The sequence below is a fragment of the Bombus flavifrons genome, chromosome 4, assembly GCF_040668555.2.
Source record: "Bombus flavifrons isolate JBK064 chromosome 4, iyBomFlav1_principal, whole genome shotgun sequence".
Classification (NCBI taxonomy): Eukaryota; Metazoa; Arthropoda; class Insecta; order Hymenoptera; family Apidae; genus Bombus; species Bombus flavifrons.
This window is the reverse complement of record NC_138445.1, coordinates 3,619,091-3,635,869: the sequence shown is the minus strand read 5'-3', so window position 1 is coordinate 3,635,869 and position 16,779 is coordinate 3,619,091. Positions and strand designations below refer to the sequence as shown.

The 16,779-nt window shown below is 30.7% G+C and overlaps 1 protein-coding gene across 2 annotated transcripts in view; it reads right to left on the bottom strand.

Annotated features, from left to right (window-relative positions):
- The window catches only part of LOC138179420 (uridine phosphorylase 1), a 46,440-nt gene that overhangs the window by 13,743 nt on the left and 15,918 nt on the right, over positions 1-16,779 (bottom strand). Inside the window, exon 1 of one of the 2 annotated variants that reach the window (XM_069112202.1) lies at positions 6,355-6,669. The exons of the other annotated variant lie outside the window; for it this stretch is intronic. Coding sequence (XP_068968303.1) covers positions 6,355-6,470 — 116 coding nt within the window. The 5' untranslated portion in view covers positions 6,471-6,669. Of the gene's footprint in view, positions 1-6,354; positions 6,670-16,779 lie in introns of those variants that run through there. 2 annotated transcript variants of the gene reach the window in all.

The following is a 16,779-nucleotide window of genomic DNA, read 5'->3' as shown; positions in this document are numbered from 1 at the left end:
CAAGCAAAATCCGATAAGTGACTTACATACTTCTAGAGCAAAGCTACGCAAACTTCTATGGACCGGAACCCAGTTCCGAGACCGGCAATTTTTCGCGACCTACTCGAAGATTAGCCAAAACGTAATTGTGTCGAGAGTAGATTGATAAGCAATATAAAATTGACTTGATACGGCTCTACGAGCTGAGAGAAACTAGACAAAAATAAGGATTCTCATCTTCCTCGTAATTCTAGTTTTTAACTGAATAGAATTTGAACTGTTCGTCCGACGATTATCGATGAATACAACTCTCCTAACGAATCTGTAATAGTAAGATATTTAACGCGACCCACACTTCAGAAATCTATGTTCTAGAGTACCATATAAAGTAGAACTGGAAATTTCTCACCATACATCAGATACACGACGATTTCATCTTTTATTTGAGAAGAAGGAATCTCGAAGCAAGAATAAAAATCAGCTCCCATTATATATATATTCATGTCCTATACTTGGATGGAATTTTAATTTATACATTCATTTCAATGTATAATTCTTATGTTTATTTTAGACCTTTAATATTTTCATATGTTATACTGCGATGCGTATATTAAATCTTGTGTTACGAATATAAGGTAACAATGCTGATTAATACAAGAACGTACAAACCTCCTTAAAACAATCATAGCGTCATTAAGTGCGATTATCAACAGCATTGTTCTACGAGATACTGTCTGCAAACGATAATACATGAACCTTTAAGATATCTAACATTCTATTCTCCAAAGTAACTTAAGCTTTTTTTCATTCTCAGATTGTTCGCCTAAGTGTGTGTGTATTCATAATCTTTGTTGAAGATTGCAATTATAAATAACATATTATACACACACACACACACACACGTACTCTTCATGTATATTATTTAATCCTAAAAATTACAATGAAATTTAAATATTATCAAACATGGAGCTTTATTTTTTAGTATAATTTGCTTCTTAGTTAATGTATATTAAATTAAATTAAGTATAAGAGAAATGTTTATTGTGAAAAATTTACTAACATAAGGTGTGCTCATAATTTTACATTAATACTTGTTCAATGTTTTATTTCAATTAAGCTAATATGCTGAAATATTCATACAATAGAGATTACTTAAATATGCAAATTGTCCCATTTTAATGTTTAGAAACTGAAATATTATACTTTTAATCCCAATACAATATTCTTAATATTTTATGTAATTTTATACTGAGGGTAGTTTTAATGAGCGCCATTTATATTGTTTACGACATTGACCAAATCTAGTTGGTTCCTACTTATGGATCACCATTCAATTGAACATACGTTTGATAACATCCATAAGTTAAAATGTTATATAGCAAACATTCAATACAGCAAATACCATGAACAACAAAGTTCATCAGAATTATATAAATATGTATGGTAAAACAATGTCATACTGCAACAAACATGTTTGTACTTGTATATATATTTGTATAACATATATGTAGTTGAAAAAATTTACATAAATACAAATTATACCAACTAAAATGGGACTTTTAAATTTTTAATTTCTACAATTTGTGTTAAAACATTAAGCATCTTGAGAAATAATAAATTTATTATGTAACATTACATAATAAATTTTTTCAGAGGCTTAATAAAGAAATTGCAAGATATTATTCATTCCTATCAACATAACAATTCATTTTTCTAATAATATGTAACTTTTTGTGCATCTTTTGATTAAGCCACTTATGTGAATGGAAGCAATGAGTAAGTATGATATGTTGTCAATCAATTATTGAAAAAATAACAAACAAATTGATCATCCAAAGAAATAAAAGCTTCTATTCTCATATTTACTTGTTGCTTTTCTTGCAAGACTCCTCTTAACTGTTTATTATTCTTCCTCTATCTTTTCATCATCTAATTCTGATTCTGTTTCATCTTCTGTATCATCAATTACTACTCTATCATTGAGCTCCATCTCCCTCTTTTATTCAGCTGAATTTGCCTTTACATATTGCATGACTAAAAAATATATCCGTTTCTCTGTCATTAAGATGTATATTATATTTTGTTTCAATCATTAGCCTTACTTTTTTAAGAGTCATGGTACGATAATCTGCATTCTAAAGGATATTAATAATTTCTTCATAAAGCACTTGATGTGAAATACTAGGTGTGATGGTCTGTATGTGCGTTTTGTTGCAGTTCCTGAATATGTGGAGATTTCTATTGCATGCCCAATTCGACTACAACTATAATAGGTGTTGTTTTCATACTCCTGGTTCTGTCTTCTTTTGGACTCTTCTTTGAGTAGTTTTATTTTCAGTGCTTCAAAGGATGGAAATTTTTCCTCAGTTTCAATAGCAATCCTGAAATCTTCTTAGCTGTATGGAATACTACATAATAACAAAATTGTTCTAATGTCATCTTGAATGTATACACGTATTTCTCTCAATTTATCAATTAAGTCAGAAAAGTTTCTTATATGACTATTTATATTCCCATCTTCTTGCATCCTATAGTTAATTAACTGTTTTATTAGCATTGTCTTGTAAGCGGGGTAAGTTAAGCAATATATTTCATTTAATTTATCCCATACCTCTTGTTTGATGTGTTGTAATCATTTACTTGCATTAATGCTTCAGGACTTATTGCTAATATACAGACATTTCTGATCTTGCCTTTCTATCTGCTACATCCTATTCTGTAGCATTCTCTGTAGTTCGGATCTTTTCACCAGCAACATATTCCTATGTGTTGTTTTTCATTAATAACGTTTGAATCTGAGCTCTCCACTTATGAAAATTTTCCTTAGTCAGCGGCTCTATATTTCCTGACGCGCAATTCATCGTTCTGCTGTCACTTTACGCTATATACACGTGGTTAAAGCGATTACTGATGTAAATATTTTCTAAATCTTATGTTTATATCTTTCTTATGTTTTTCTTCGCACACGATGCAAGAGTCAACTGTATAGATAATTCTATAAAGTCGATTCTATAAACGATAATACTTTTTCAATAAGAAACTGTGGACGGACTAAGAAAATGCCGGCCAGAACCGGAAGAAAGAGGAATCGTTCAAATGAACATATCGATTAGAATCGGGTGGCGCGTAAATCAAATTTGACAATGACCTCTTGACAAGATTATAGCTTTCTTCTTAGGTTCCTTCTTAATCCTATACTATGCAATTTATTCATTGTGTTAATATCTACGTTTCAGATTTATTTTATTTATATGATAACAAAATAATAATATATGATAAAATAACTACCTCGTTTGTAAAATATCTCATGCTCCAAATATCTTTCATCTTTCAAAAGTATAATTCATCTAGGTAAAGCTACATATAAAAATAAAATATTATTTTTAGATTTTTAATAAATTTTCATTTTTCGTAACTCGGTTTTAAATTTTATTGTTCCCTCTTTCATTATATATTATAACATGAACTTTTGGATATATATCGACCCGGTTGTATATTTGTTCATATTCGTTCATATTAACACGAAAATAAAAAAGATATAATTGCAGTATTTATTCTTACAGTTTAAATTAATTGCATTTCATTTATGATTATAGAGATTCATTCATAATTTTTTTGGAAATACTGCATCAGTTAAATGAAAGTATCGAAAAATAGGAACTACATACTTCTTACGCAATTTCTTATCGTTATTAAAATACTTCAAATCATATACGAAAGAATAAGAAAAGCTCGAAACTAGTCTTCGCTTTTAAATAGAAGAATTTAATTAAAGGCGTCACCGAAAATCAATATAATCCTTACAGAGCTATCGATTTTCAATTATTACTATGCAATGAACGAATACCGATCGGAATAAGGATTTTCTACGGATTTCCATCCATGTGACTCGTAGAATTAAATTATAAACGGTACAGATGAAATAGCTCATATAAATGAATGAAAAAACTGTTGAAAAATATTAAATCCATTTGAGTAAAATGTATATATTTAATATATTTAATTGCTGAAATTCGTTTACGGATCAAAACTGAAACCAATTTTTTATTTAACATTTTATTCATATTGGGCAAATTGAAATATAATTAAATTCAAATAGATAAAGGATTAACGAAGGGTAAAACTACGTATACAAGAATTTTACCTCGTATAATTTAACCGATATGTATTGATTTGTACTGACGTTAATTCTATAGACAAAAGTAAAGCCAACGCATAATAGAATTTAATTTTGTTGAGATTTTCAGGCTCGAATTCGATTACAGTATATCAGGATGCATCTATTATTTATTAAAATATAAAGTGATACACTATCAAACACAGATAGAGTAAGGCTTTAATCAAGTCAATCAATATTGGATATGTAACATATTACAATATTGAATTGCATTAATTTCAATGTCTTTGACCTTAACGATTATGTATTTACGCGACTGATACATAAGTGATAGCAGTGTAAGTTGTAATTAACTATCTGTAGATTTATATTTTGCGACTCTTTCCTGTTGATTCCCTTAACTACATTCTGCATAATTAGAATTCCGTTTGCACGCTGAGATTATTAGCTTCGCGTTTGATTGCAATAAATGCATTAATTAAGTATAATTTTGAAGGATATAATTAATTTTGATGACGTTGGTATTGCCGTAAATTTTCTAAAATTATATCATGACACATTTACTTGTGATATCGAATATTCTATTGTCAAGAGTAATTTAATAAACTTCATTTCGATTCTCACGTTGTATATAAAGCACACTTCCATTCGTAATATTTTTTGAAATTTTAAATAATTTTCAATTTCATAAGAATTATTACAGATTCTATATTATATTGCAAGTAATATGAAATCGCTATATCATATAAATCCTCCATATATGAAACTACGAAACATTAAATTTATGCCCGAGCGAATATGAATTTCTTTCAACTGATTCCATATAACTCAGCTTGGATATACTATACTATGGAGATACTATAAATATACATGTTTCCTTACATTTTTTACTAAACTTATTCTACTGATATCATATACTATGTTTTTAATTATTTATTAACACGTAAAATCTGTTCTCGAATAGTAGCATTGGCATTTGAGCGAACGTAAATATTTTGAGTTTGAATTGGACCTTCTCGAATTGAAGTACTAAATGCAAGCTAAAAATAAGATCTAACTTTCTATGTAATTGATACCAGTTTCACGCTTATTTATTATGAGTAAAATATCGTAAAGTTGCCAGTCTCGTATTTAGGAAACATTTTTACATTACAATTTCGTAGTTCAACGTACGTTGATGCGTGTAAAGTGTAATTACAAAGCGCTGTATTTATAAACCTTGTAAATACATAATCATTACGATAAGTAGTAGTTTAAAATTTCGTAATTTCTAATTTTTTATAATAGTAACCTTGTAATGTACACATAAAAAAGCGCGAAGACTAGATAATATTCATGTAAACACGCATGTACAAGTGTAATGTCTTTGCACTAAAATATTTCGATCAGCATTCAACGATACGTCGAATACTGTATCGATTATAACCTACCACCGCGTAAATATGCCCTGCAAAATGATATATATTGTTGATATATAAACATGTTAAATTTTGCAAAATATACAATACAAATCCTTTCAGAATAAATGTTTTATATCTCAACATTATATAATTGGCTGTTGAAAATTGTAATGACGGTGCAAAATCACTGAAACAATTGAATTAAAATAGATATTACCTACCTTATAGTACAAAAATATAAAATTTAACACAATTTATGTGATTCATAATTCGTCAGGTTGCAATTTATATTTTTGCGATTTATAAAATTTAGGAAGTATTAATTTGAAGAGTTCGATGTCATTTCTAATATCCACGATTTATGAACACAAATGAAGTGAAAGAAAATATAGTTCGCTATTCCTTGTCTTTAATAAGTTCATTAGAGATTTTACGTTTGGTCGATTGCTCGTCTAACTCTAATTATGGGGTTCCACGGATAAAAATTTTAATGCGTCATAGTACTACAGCTCCGTATTAACTAATCTTCCAGAATATTCACACTTCCTCGCCTGTAAGATTAATTGATTATAACGTTATTACGTCAAGAAACGGTTGGAACGAACGTAACGTAATAACTTAACCTTTTCACTGTAATCGCACGTACTAATTTAAAACATATAAACACGTATCTATCTCATACTTTTCCACCGAAAAGTCGAAGTTCCTTTTTCAATGAAATAACCTCAAATTTCCTCGAGTGAGCGCTAGTTAGGTGACATAAATTCCTCCGACCTATTCTTTCGACACGCTTTCGTAAAATATCCTACAAATACACAATGAAGTAGAAAATAAAATACAAAGAAGAACCAAACGTACCTAACTGCGGGATCATACTCGATATTCCACTCGATATTCTCATGCTCGTCCGAAGGATTCATCTGACACACGTGGCTCTCGTCCAGAGCGCGATCTTTGCACGTACAAATGGGCATCTCGATCGCAAGATCAACACTGTTCGTCGCTTGCGTGGGACAATTTCGCGGGATCTAACACGACCGTGACGGACGTTCGATCGAATGAAACGGCGGGAGGTCGAAGAAATATCGACTAACCGATCACGACTGTTTCGCGGCTGTGCTTTGGAATCTCCAAGGTCAGAGCAAGAGCCAGATTCCTGTGAACGATGTCGATCAAGTGCCGGTCTCCGAATAGAATCTTTGTGATGCTTCGAGGGAGCTTTATATCCCGATTCGAGTCTCCGCCATTTGCGTTCCCACCACTTCGTCGTTCGCTGCCAAATGACAGCTAAGGTGACGCACACTAACGCCGAGAGCATACGTACGTACATATGCCTAGCTGCATAACTGGTCGCGGTTATTTGTGTACGTGTGTCCACTGCAAATGTATGTGGAGCGCGAGTGAATTGAGATATTAGAACAGTCATCGAATCATTTTTAACGCGTGATTCTTCGAAAACTCATCGATAACCGACAGTCCTATTACGTTTCTGCGTTTTTCTTGGTTTCGTAGGCGCACGGTTGTGTACGATGCTTTACAACACGTGTGTGTGGTATCAACTTACAATGGCTGCGAGAAGTATTTGCACACTATTGGCTCTATCGTCATATTAATTATTTGACTGCGAGAGATATTAAATTTTATATCATTTAGTAGTGTTCTCACACAACTGCAAAAATTTAATATCGCGGATATCATGACGTAGAATCTGGTAAAAAATACTTCATTGGAAAATAAATATGTGCCGATACTTTTCATAGCTACTGTAAATGGTGGAACATTTTACGGAACGTCCACTATGATTTATACATATCATCTACGTACAACTTTGTGACATAGAAAAAGCTTTGTTGGTGTTGGTGAAGATCACTTGTTAACATTCGTAGACAAATGTTAATGAAAAGCTCTAGTCAGTATTAATGAGTGTAATAATGAGTGTGAATTGTCTTCTACTATTCGGTTAATAATAGCGTAGAATGATTATCAAATAATAATCGGTTGAAATTACAGGGGTAAAAGAAAATAGAAAAGATTGATAAGAATCCAGAAGAAAATATGCGATTGGAATGTAAAAGAATACAAAATTTCTCTGTCCATTATAGCAACAACTACGCTTGCTACGTTTTTTTGCAATAAAACAGCAATTATAAGTCAACTATAAATTTAAAAGACATTATTTATAATTATTTATTTATAATTTATAATTTATAATTTATTTATAATTTAAAAGACAGCTAAGTTTCTTCATTTTTGTATTATAAGACATTACGATACAGAAATAATATAACAATTATTGTAGTTGCCAGCGTATGAAGATGAGGGGATTCCATTTTACTTCTCTTCAAATCCATATTACAGATTACAAATTTTGTACACTTGCAAAAATACATCACATTGAGTTTGAAGAAGATAAAATTAGATAATTTCTCCGATAAAATCAATTGGTTTGTGCTATCGGTTCTAAGAACAGCGGATAATTCGTAAAAAAACGAACTGAATTCTTTAGAATTCTATATAAGAGTAAGTAGATAGCCGAGAGAACTCACTTACATGCTTCAAAAAAATGGGAGTAAATGTTTTTTCTAATTTTCTGTATTTTTAGATCTCATCCATTCACTGATATAGTTTCAGTCGAGTCTGCTTTACGTTTTTCTATTCTATGATAATTGTATCTGTATTTTTATCAGTAATCTTTATTCTTTGAAGTAAACTACTGAAATTGAGATTAAACAATGAACAAAATTAACTCAAATTATTCTAGTCACTTTTAATTTAACAGTACTAGAATCAAGGATTAGTATAGTACAAATATTTATCATAAAACGTTAGACATTTTATTCGAAACTGTATCGTTCAAATAACCATTAATTTTAAAGGTTCGTGAAAATTTGTAAACACCATTCTAAATATTCTAAAGCAGTTAAATAATTCTGTAGTGTTATTACATACGCATTTACCCTGAAAAAATTATATCATAATTTTATACTGTGCGAGAAGATCACATTTTCAACTTCTCTTTCGATAATTTATTTTTTAACAAGCATAATAAATGTAGAAATATTTTCTCGCTTAAATGATATTTACCATTTTTTCATTTTTATATTTAAAAGTCAAAGAATTTCTGTTATATCTCTAAGCAATTTGTCTATAAATAAAAATTGTGACTATAAATTATAGTTGTAAATTAGTCGGATGACTCCACGCAGAAACTGATAAATAGATGAACCGTCGTTCCAACAGCAAGTACATTTAAATACAAAGTAGAAGTAATCATAGAACTTTTGATGACACAATTACTTGGGCAAGAAAAACAATATTTTCATCTCATCTCGCGTACTAAATAATGGTTGGGTGTGTTGAAATCATTTTTTATTTATCCGCAGTAGATATTACACAGCGCGCAATAACATGAATCACATTTTATCGAATTTATCATATTATTATTATTCTACTTCATAATGTGTGTAAAAAAAGATAAAGAAACGGAAGTGACTTACTTTTAGATCACATCTCTATATTTTCTATTTACCAATGTTAATATCAAATATCTAACTTTATTAAAAATATTTGACAAAATATATACTAAAATACATGCAAAATCATACACAGTAAATAACAGCATTTTTAATCAAAAAATTTTCTTTGTAACAAATTAATTAATATTTCATCGATAATCAAGCAATTTCCATCGATAATATTCAGATAACGTTCAATTAATTTGTATTTTTCAAAATTTCCTGCTTTCGTCCGTGTTGCAAATTTCGATACAGTAACGATACAATTTGAAGGAAAAAAACCAAACTCAAACGTGATATTAAGTATTAATTTCGCGTCAGAGTTTCATAGTTTGGAACAACACAAAAATTTTACAATATTTCAGCGCTGGCGTATAGATTTAATTTTCGTGCTCTGTATTTTAAATAAATGTACAAAGAGCAAAAGTAACGTACTACGCCATGCAAAAGTATCGTTTCTAAATACAAAGGCTATGCAAGTCTTTTATTTATAGACGAAAAAATAGCTAATTTCTGTATCATAGAAATATTCCTACATCTAACTAAAGAAACAATTTTCCAATTTCAGACTCGTGCGTTTCCACAAAATCATAAGGCTCAAAGTATAACGAGATCGAGGTGAAGTGTCTATAAATCTTGTAATTAATTTGAAGCTGTCTTAATTCTCGCATTACTAGCGCGTAAAAATTCACCCGCCTAAATACAAAACAATAATACGCATCATGCTCATTTATCCACAACGCATACACACTTGCATCAATTTTTTAATTACGATATATATACGAGTGTAAGTATTCAAATTTTATCATTCAAACCAGCAATCGTTTACAACGTAATCAAACGAATCCACTCGATTCAGCGCTCGAATCGTATCGACTCTTTTGGTAATCGATGTTTCAAGACCCATATTAATATATATTGCGATCGTATTCCCTGAAATACACTCATTTGTAACGGCGAAATTGAATAACAAATTTTAGTTTGCATTGTATTAATTCCTTTCAGCCTGATGGCCTAGAAATTGGATTTTTCCTTTACGCGATTTACAAATATAGAACAAAACTAAAGACAGAACTAAACTTGTAAGTTTTAGTTAAGTACCCACGTTTGTAACAATCAGAATAACACAATTTGAAAACAAATTTTAGTTCATATTGTATTAATTGTTTTCACTCTGCTGGTCTAAAGATTGGACTTGGTTTTACATGGTTTATAAACAAAACAAAACTAGAACTAAGCCTACATATTTTTAGTTTGAAAACTAAAACTAAACTTCTAAGTTTTAGTTAAGTACCCTCGTTTGTAACAATCAAGTTGAATAACAAATTTTACTTCGTATTGCATTAATTCCTTTCACTCTGCTGGCCTTGTTTTATATGATTTATAAACATAATAAACATAATAAAGATTGGACTTGGTTTTATATAGTTTATAAACGTAAAACAAAACTAGGACTAAGTCCACAGATTTTTAGTTTGAAAACTAAAACTAAACTTCTAAGTTTTAGTTAAGTACCCTCGTTTGTAACAATCAAGTTGAATAATAAATTTTACTTCGTATTGCATTAATTCATTTCACTCTGCTGGCCTAAATATTGAACTTGATTTTACATAGTTTATAAACATAAAACAAAACTAGAACTAAGCCTACAGATTTTTAGTTAGAAAAATCACTTGCAAATCTCCAACAGTTATCTCCACCAAAGATCCTGCACCACAGTTTGCGAATTGCTATTGTAAACAATTATATAGAAATGTTTATAGATATATAGTACTCGATTCATTCTTCATGCATCTCAATCCCGCGTCATCGTTTCAGTTCGTGAATAACTTGGAAAATAAGTTTCGAACTGTATCTTTATACATGAATCGTTTTCATTTTCGTTTTGACGTCTGTCTCGTCCTACGTCTTTACAAAAGCAAGAAAATATGTACCGAAGAAAGTAGACACGTGCTTTTACATTTATCAATACATATACATGTATGTTTATTCAGCCTCACTTCCAAGAACATACTTACATTACCTTTAATATTTATATATATACCATTATTTACATACATGCAGATACCTTTATTTACAAAAATGTCTTATTCACGTACTTCGAATTATCCACTCTCTATCTATCTATCTATCTATCTATCTATCTATCTATCTCTCTGTCTCTTCCATTCACACTTTGACATACTCTGACTAATAATTGAAGATCCTGGTGCAAAAATGAGGTGAGTCCACCTGTTACAAAAATTGTACTTGTTCGAGTTTCATATATTTTTATACATCGTCGATCGATCGGTGCAAAGATCAGACAAGCTTAATGCGTTCATAAGAATTTTTGCACCTATGCATTGTGATCTTTGGGAAGAAGAATCGGCTATGTCTAGGACTTGCCTGGGCTTTTGTTCTAAAATATAGCGTCAATGATTGTGTTTGTGTTGTGAAAGTGTTTTTCTTGCAGATTCGAAATGTGTTCGGACGAACAAGTATCGTATCAGTCATGGAGAAGTAAATATGTACAAACGAGAGACGACAGCCGGATGTCAGTGGTTTATCTAAGGAACTGTTTGCGGAGCACGGAAGAAAGTCAAGGAAAAATAAAGACGTGAAAGAAAAAAATATTTCATTTCAAATTCCCAGTATTTTCGTGCAAGAGCCAGGCAAATCGAAATATCGAAAAAGACTTCTTAATCATATTCTTCAAAAATATAAGAGGCATCATTTCTCATATCATTCGTCACACGAATGCCTTTCTAAGTCCAAAATATTAATCGCTTAAACGAGTCATAATTAATTCAGTTTTATTCAATTCCACACAACTTGTAAAATCTGCGTTTGCCCGGTTTTCGTACCAAGGTCTGCAATTGTACCACTTATTCCACTGTTTTCAGCAAAACTCTCTTTAGCCTGCTTGCACCTTGCCTTCTTCTATTCTTTTCTTTTCTTTTCCAGCTTCTTTCATTCCACGATCCTTCTATCCTGTCTTTTACCCACTACGTCTTCCGACCTGACACCTCTTTCGGTTTCCCTATAATTGCCTGTTAAGTGAATTAGATCCTCGAATTTATCTCGCCGCATGGATCACACCTTCCACCACCTCCTCCTCCTCCTCCTCTTTCTCCTCCCAGTGCCTATTCCAATTTTCCAACTCTCCACACTATGCTCGTGCTATTATCTTTTGACCTTCTCCTTATTTGCTTAGGTATTCTGGCAGCCCTATTGTTCACACGTATTTGTACCTATCGTTGCATTGCTCTGACATTTATAATACCTGAGTCTCATCGAGTACTCAGACTTTAGCCGCCTTATTACGTATCGCAGAGTTTCCTTGACAATATAGACGCGTAAGGTGCAACTGAAGAAGAAAAGGGCGCATGAGGCACTTTACCATGAACACGATACGGGGTGTCTTAAGATAGTTGACATGCTCAGACAAGAAGTTATTTATATACGCACGTATGCTACATAAGAAGAACATTTCTGTCTATTCAAGCCTGAGTTTTGAGAAAATCGAGCTCGTGCAATTAGCAGAATAAGCGAAGTGCCGGTAATAACTACCTCGAGCTCGACTTTCTCGAAAATGAAATATCAAAGGAAGAAATTTATTCGACTTATCTTTATATACACGTAGAGTGACACCCTGTTTGTATTCCAAGACACCCTATATATAGTGCTTCTATGTTAAAACATTGAAATGAATACAATCACTTTAACCGCTCTTACTTCCTTCTTTCTCACTTCAATTATTCATCAATTTATTCGACTTATTTTTGTATACACGTAGAGTGACACTCTGTTTGTATTCCAAGACACCCTATATATAGTGCTCCTATGTTAAAACATTAAAATGAATACGATCACTTTAACCGCTCTTACTTCCTTCTTTCTCACTTCAATTATTCATCAATTTATTCGATTTATTTTTGTATACACGTAGAGTGACACTCTGCTTGTATTCCAAGACACCCTATATATAGTGCTTCTATGTTAAAACATTGAAATGAATACGATCACTTTAACCGCTCTTACTTCCTTCTTTCTCACTTCAATTATTCATCAATTTATTCGACTTATTTTTGTATACACGTAGAGTGAAACCCTGTTTGTATTCCAAGACACCCTATATATAGTGCTCCTATGTTAAAACATTGAAACCCTGAATACGGTCACTTTAACCGCTCCTTCTTCCTTCTTTCTCATTACTCCACACAGTGGCTCCAAGGAATACTTTATACATATTCTTATTTTCCAAGCGGGTGTTTTCTCTCAATCAGGTTATACATTCCAGTTTCGTAGCATTCAATTTTTCCAGTCATTTACATTTGTCCTTCACTGTCATCATTTCAATGATATTCCTTCCAAGTTCTAAAGTACGAAATAGCTATCTTCGATCATACTCTTGTACAGATTCAGATGCTAAAGATTCCACCGTATTTTCAATCTTCCTTGTGGGATGAAAAATTATTAATATTAAATGTATGCCAGAAGAAACATCGCGTTAAGCTGAGCTTCTTAAAAATCTACATCTGTTATCTATCTGTTATTTGTTTTGTTTTTCAGACGCTTACTCGTTTAGCTTGTTAGCTCGTTTACGTACACTAACCTGAATTCCAGTTTGTTTAACATTTTTTCCTAATGTACAGTCATCCACATTTTATTATTTCGAAGGACTTGAAATTATATAGGGTGAAACAGATAAAGCGTCACAAGCAGTTTTCTTAGAAGGCGTCGCAGATATTAACTGGAATTTTTCAATTGTTAAATGGTGCAGAGGGGCTAGCATTTTAGACTGCAAGATATTGCAGGGGTGAGTTTCTTAAGGGTAGGAAGAATGCTTTCAATTTTAAGCTGATATCTGTATGTGGCTATGTACAAAACTCTTTTATGATTCTTCTTCACAAATAGTATTTTATACTAAGAAGTATAATAAACAGTCACATATTTACTTAACACAAGCTATTCTTAATCTAAACAAATTTTTAGTTTGATATAGGAGCAACATACTGCATGTACCCTTTTTGTAGAAATATAATACAAAAGATTTCTTATGTCTTTAAATTGAGGCATTTTTACGAAAATAATTAATACAAAATATTGTATATTTAACATTGCTAATTTGAAAAATAAATTTTCACTTTTAAGAAACAAATTTGTAATAGTAGACTTCAGCTACTTTATAAATTTAAATAAAGAACAGAATTGCTTTAAGAAAATAATAATATCCATAGTAAACAATAACACAATAGAGATAACGTAATGGACTGTTCTCTCTGCGATAAATGCAAAATTAAAAATTCCTATTGTATGAACTAAGATCTTTGTACAATAAATTGGAAGAAGATAATGTTCTTGGTTTTAATTTCAATCGATAACTTATCATCCAGAGAAATATCATGTGTGGTCATAATCATATAATGATAATTTGTGATTGAAAAGTATTTTTCACTGATAATTAGTGTCAATAAATATCAGCTTTCACTGGATAGATTGATTTCTTCGTATTTTTTAACAACGCAATAATTGCAATCGATTACTCACAAATGCAGTTCTCCGTATTAATCCACGATAGAAATCTCTAACAAATCATGATTACTGATACCGTTAACTGTTTAACAATGCAGTAACTTTCTATAAATCGTATCATACATTTCATGCTTTATAAAATAAATGCTTATATAATGTTTATTTATTTAACTTTTTCCAAGCTGTCTGATAAACATTTTTCATATGTACAAATGGCACTGTCAGAGAACCTGATTTACATCTTGAATTACACTTTTACATTCACGTTTTGTTTCATTAATAGCATGTGCTTATTTTATGTGTTCTTAACTATAGAGATCATGATCATCAAATAAACTGATTTCATATTTACAGCTTCTTGAAAACTTAGTCTAAAAAGTTAATTTTTAATTTATATATAAAGAATGTAAATTTAATTATAAAAAGTATAAGTTAAAAAATTTAGAACACTGTCGGAAAAATTTATGTCATTCTATGTCTATGGAATTATTGTAGATGTTTCTATAACTGAAAAAATACGAGGTTTTAAACGTTTAATAAAAAAGAGAAAATAAATACTTATTTAAATAATTGTTGCGTTCTTTAAAATACAGATTTTTATTTTTTTTTTATTTTTATCTTTTATTTATATTTTTTTTTATTTTTTAACTGTTTAATAGAAAAGAGTAAGAGCATGCCTGTTTAAATTAATTAAATTTTTGTATTTTCCAAATTGGACGTGCTGTTATTTTTATCTGAGCATGATCAGACTCTCATGAACAATTACAAAGTAACTAGCTTTGAAGTACACGTTGGTTTATGCCAACTTCTTCATCATGCAACATGTAAATAACTGAGGACATTAAAATCCGGTTCATATAACTTCTATGTAGGAAAAGTAAAAAACCCTTTACTGGAGAACCAAAAAATAAACTTTTTTACTTGATGAAACATACGATTCAAAGTTTGGCTCAATGGGATCTTATAAAGAATGCAGAGCAGAAGCAGTCGGATTATATTCATCTTTGGAGAAAGTATTTTTCAAATATAGATTTTTCTTACTTAAAATACTCAAACATTAAAACCACATTATATTATATTTTTTGCAATTTAATTCGTTTCATCTGACAAAAATACAAATAATTTCTATCATTTACTTTATATATACTTTACCATATATTATTTACTATATATTTACTATATATATTATTTGGTATACTACAATTTTATGTCAATTTTGTAGGTTGCCTATTTCCGTTTAAAAACGAGCAAAATTTCCAGATGATAAAAAAAGAAGGTAACATTGAAAATAAATACGTAATTACGTTCTCAAGGAGATCTCTTTCTGTTGCGAATATGCAAAAGGCGGTGAACATTTCCAATTTAATTTCAGCGAATGTTTTACACGTGGCAGTGCTTCCGCTAAGTTTCACGCAGCAAATCGTCCACAGAGAACTACAGAATCGTGTGGAACTGGTCATCGAAATTTGCAACATGTTTCCACTTCGACGTCGTATTAGAAACGATACTTATGAGATAAGTTCTGCATTATCGTTTGACAGGAAACATCAAATAGTCTTAACTAGATTAACAATCGCTCATTATACTTTGCATATGGCTACTTGTAAAACAAGGAGACCAAACAAATTACGTTGCGTATGCAATATAATTAATTCTGTAAAGAAGCGACTAGGGCCGTGAAGTCATGTTCGAATGTATTATAGTTTTTGAAACGTATCGATGCTTTTCAATTTAACTTAATTATATTAATAATACAAGAATATTTATTTCTTCGTTATTGATACGACCCAACCTGTAACCTTTTGTTTTTAATGTCACGTAAGCGACGTGGTCGCTAATGAGCCAAGTGGGTTGATGTAATTTAAACAAATAAGTAAAAATAAAACAAGAATATTTATTTTGTTAAAATTCAGCGAATACGTGTGAAAATAAAGAACGCGAAAATATATCTATTCCTTTGAATTCAAATTTAGAAATTAATAAAAATATTATTACTAAAGATGAAGGAATAAATTATGCATATTGTAACAAATTACAAACATGATCAATGTGATTATAAACAGGATCAATATATATATTCATATATATCATATTTATCCATATTTGATACTGCATATTAGTGAAACTGGAGCATTTTTTCCATTACCTTCAATCACTATGTTACCTAAAGAACTAACTATACTTTCTCCCTCACACAGACGTGCACATGTACACATATGCGTTTTGTGGCATAACTTCTGTTATTCTTTCA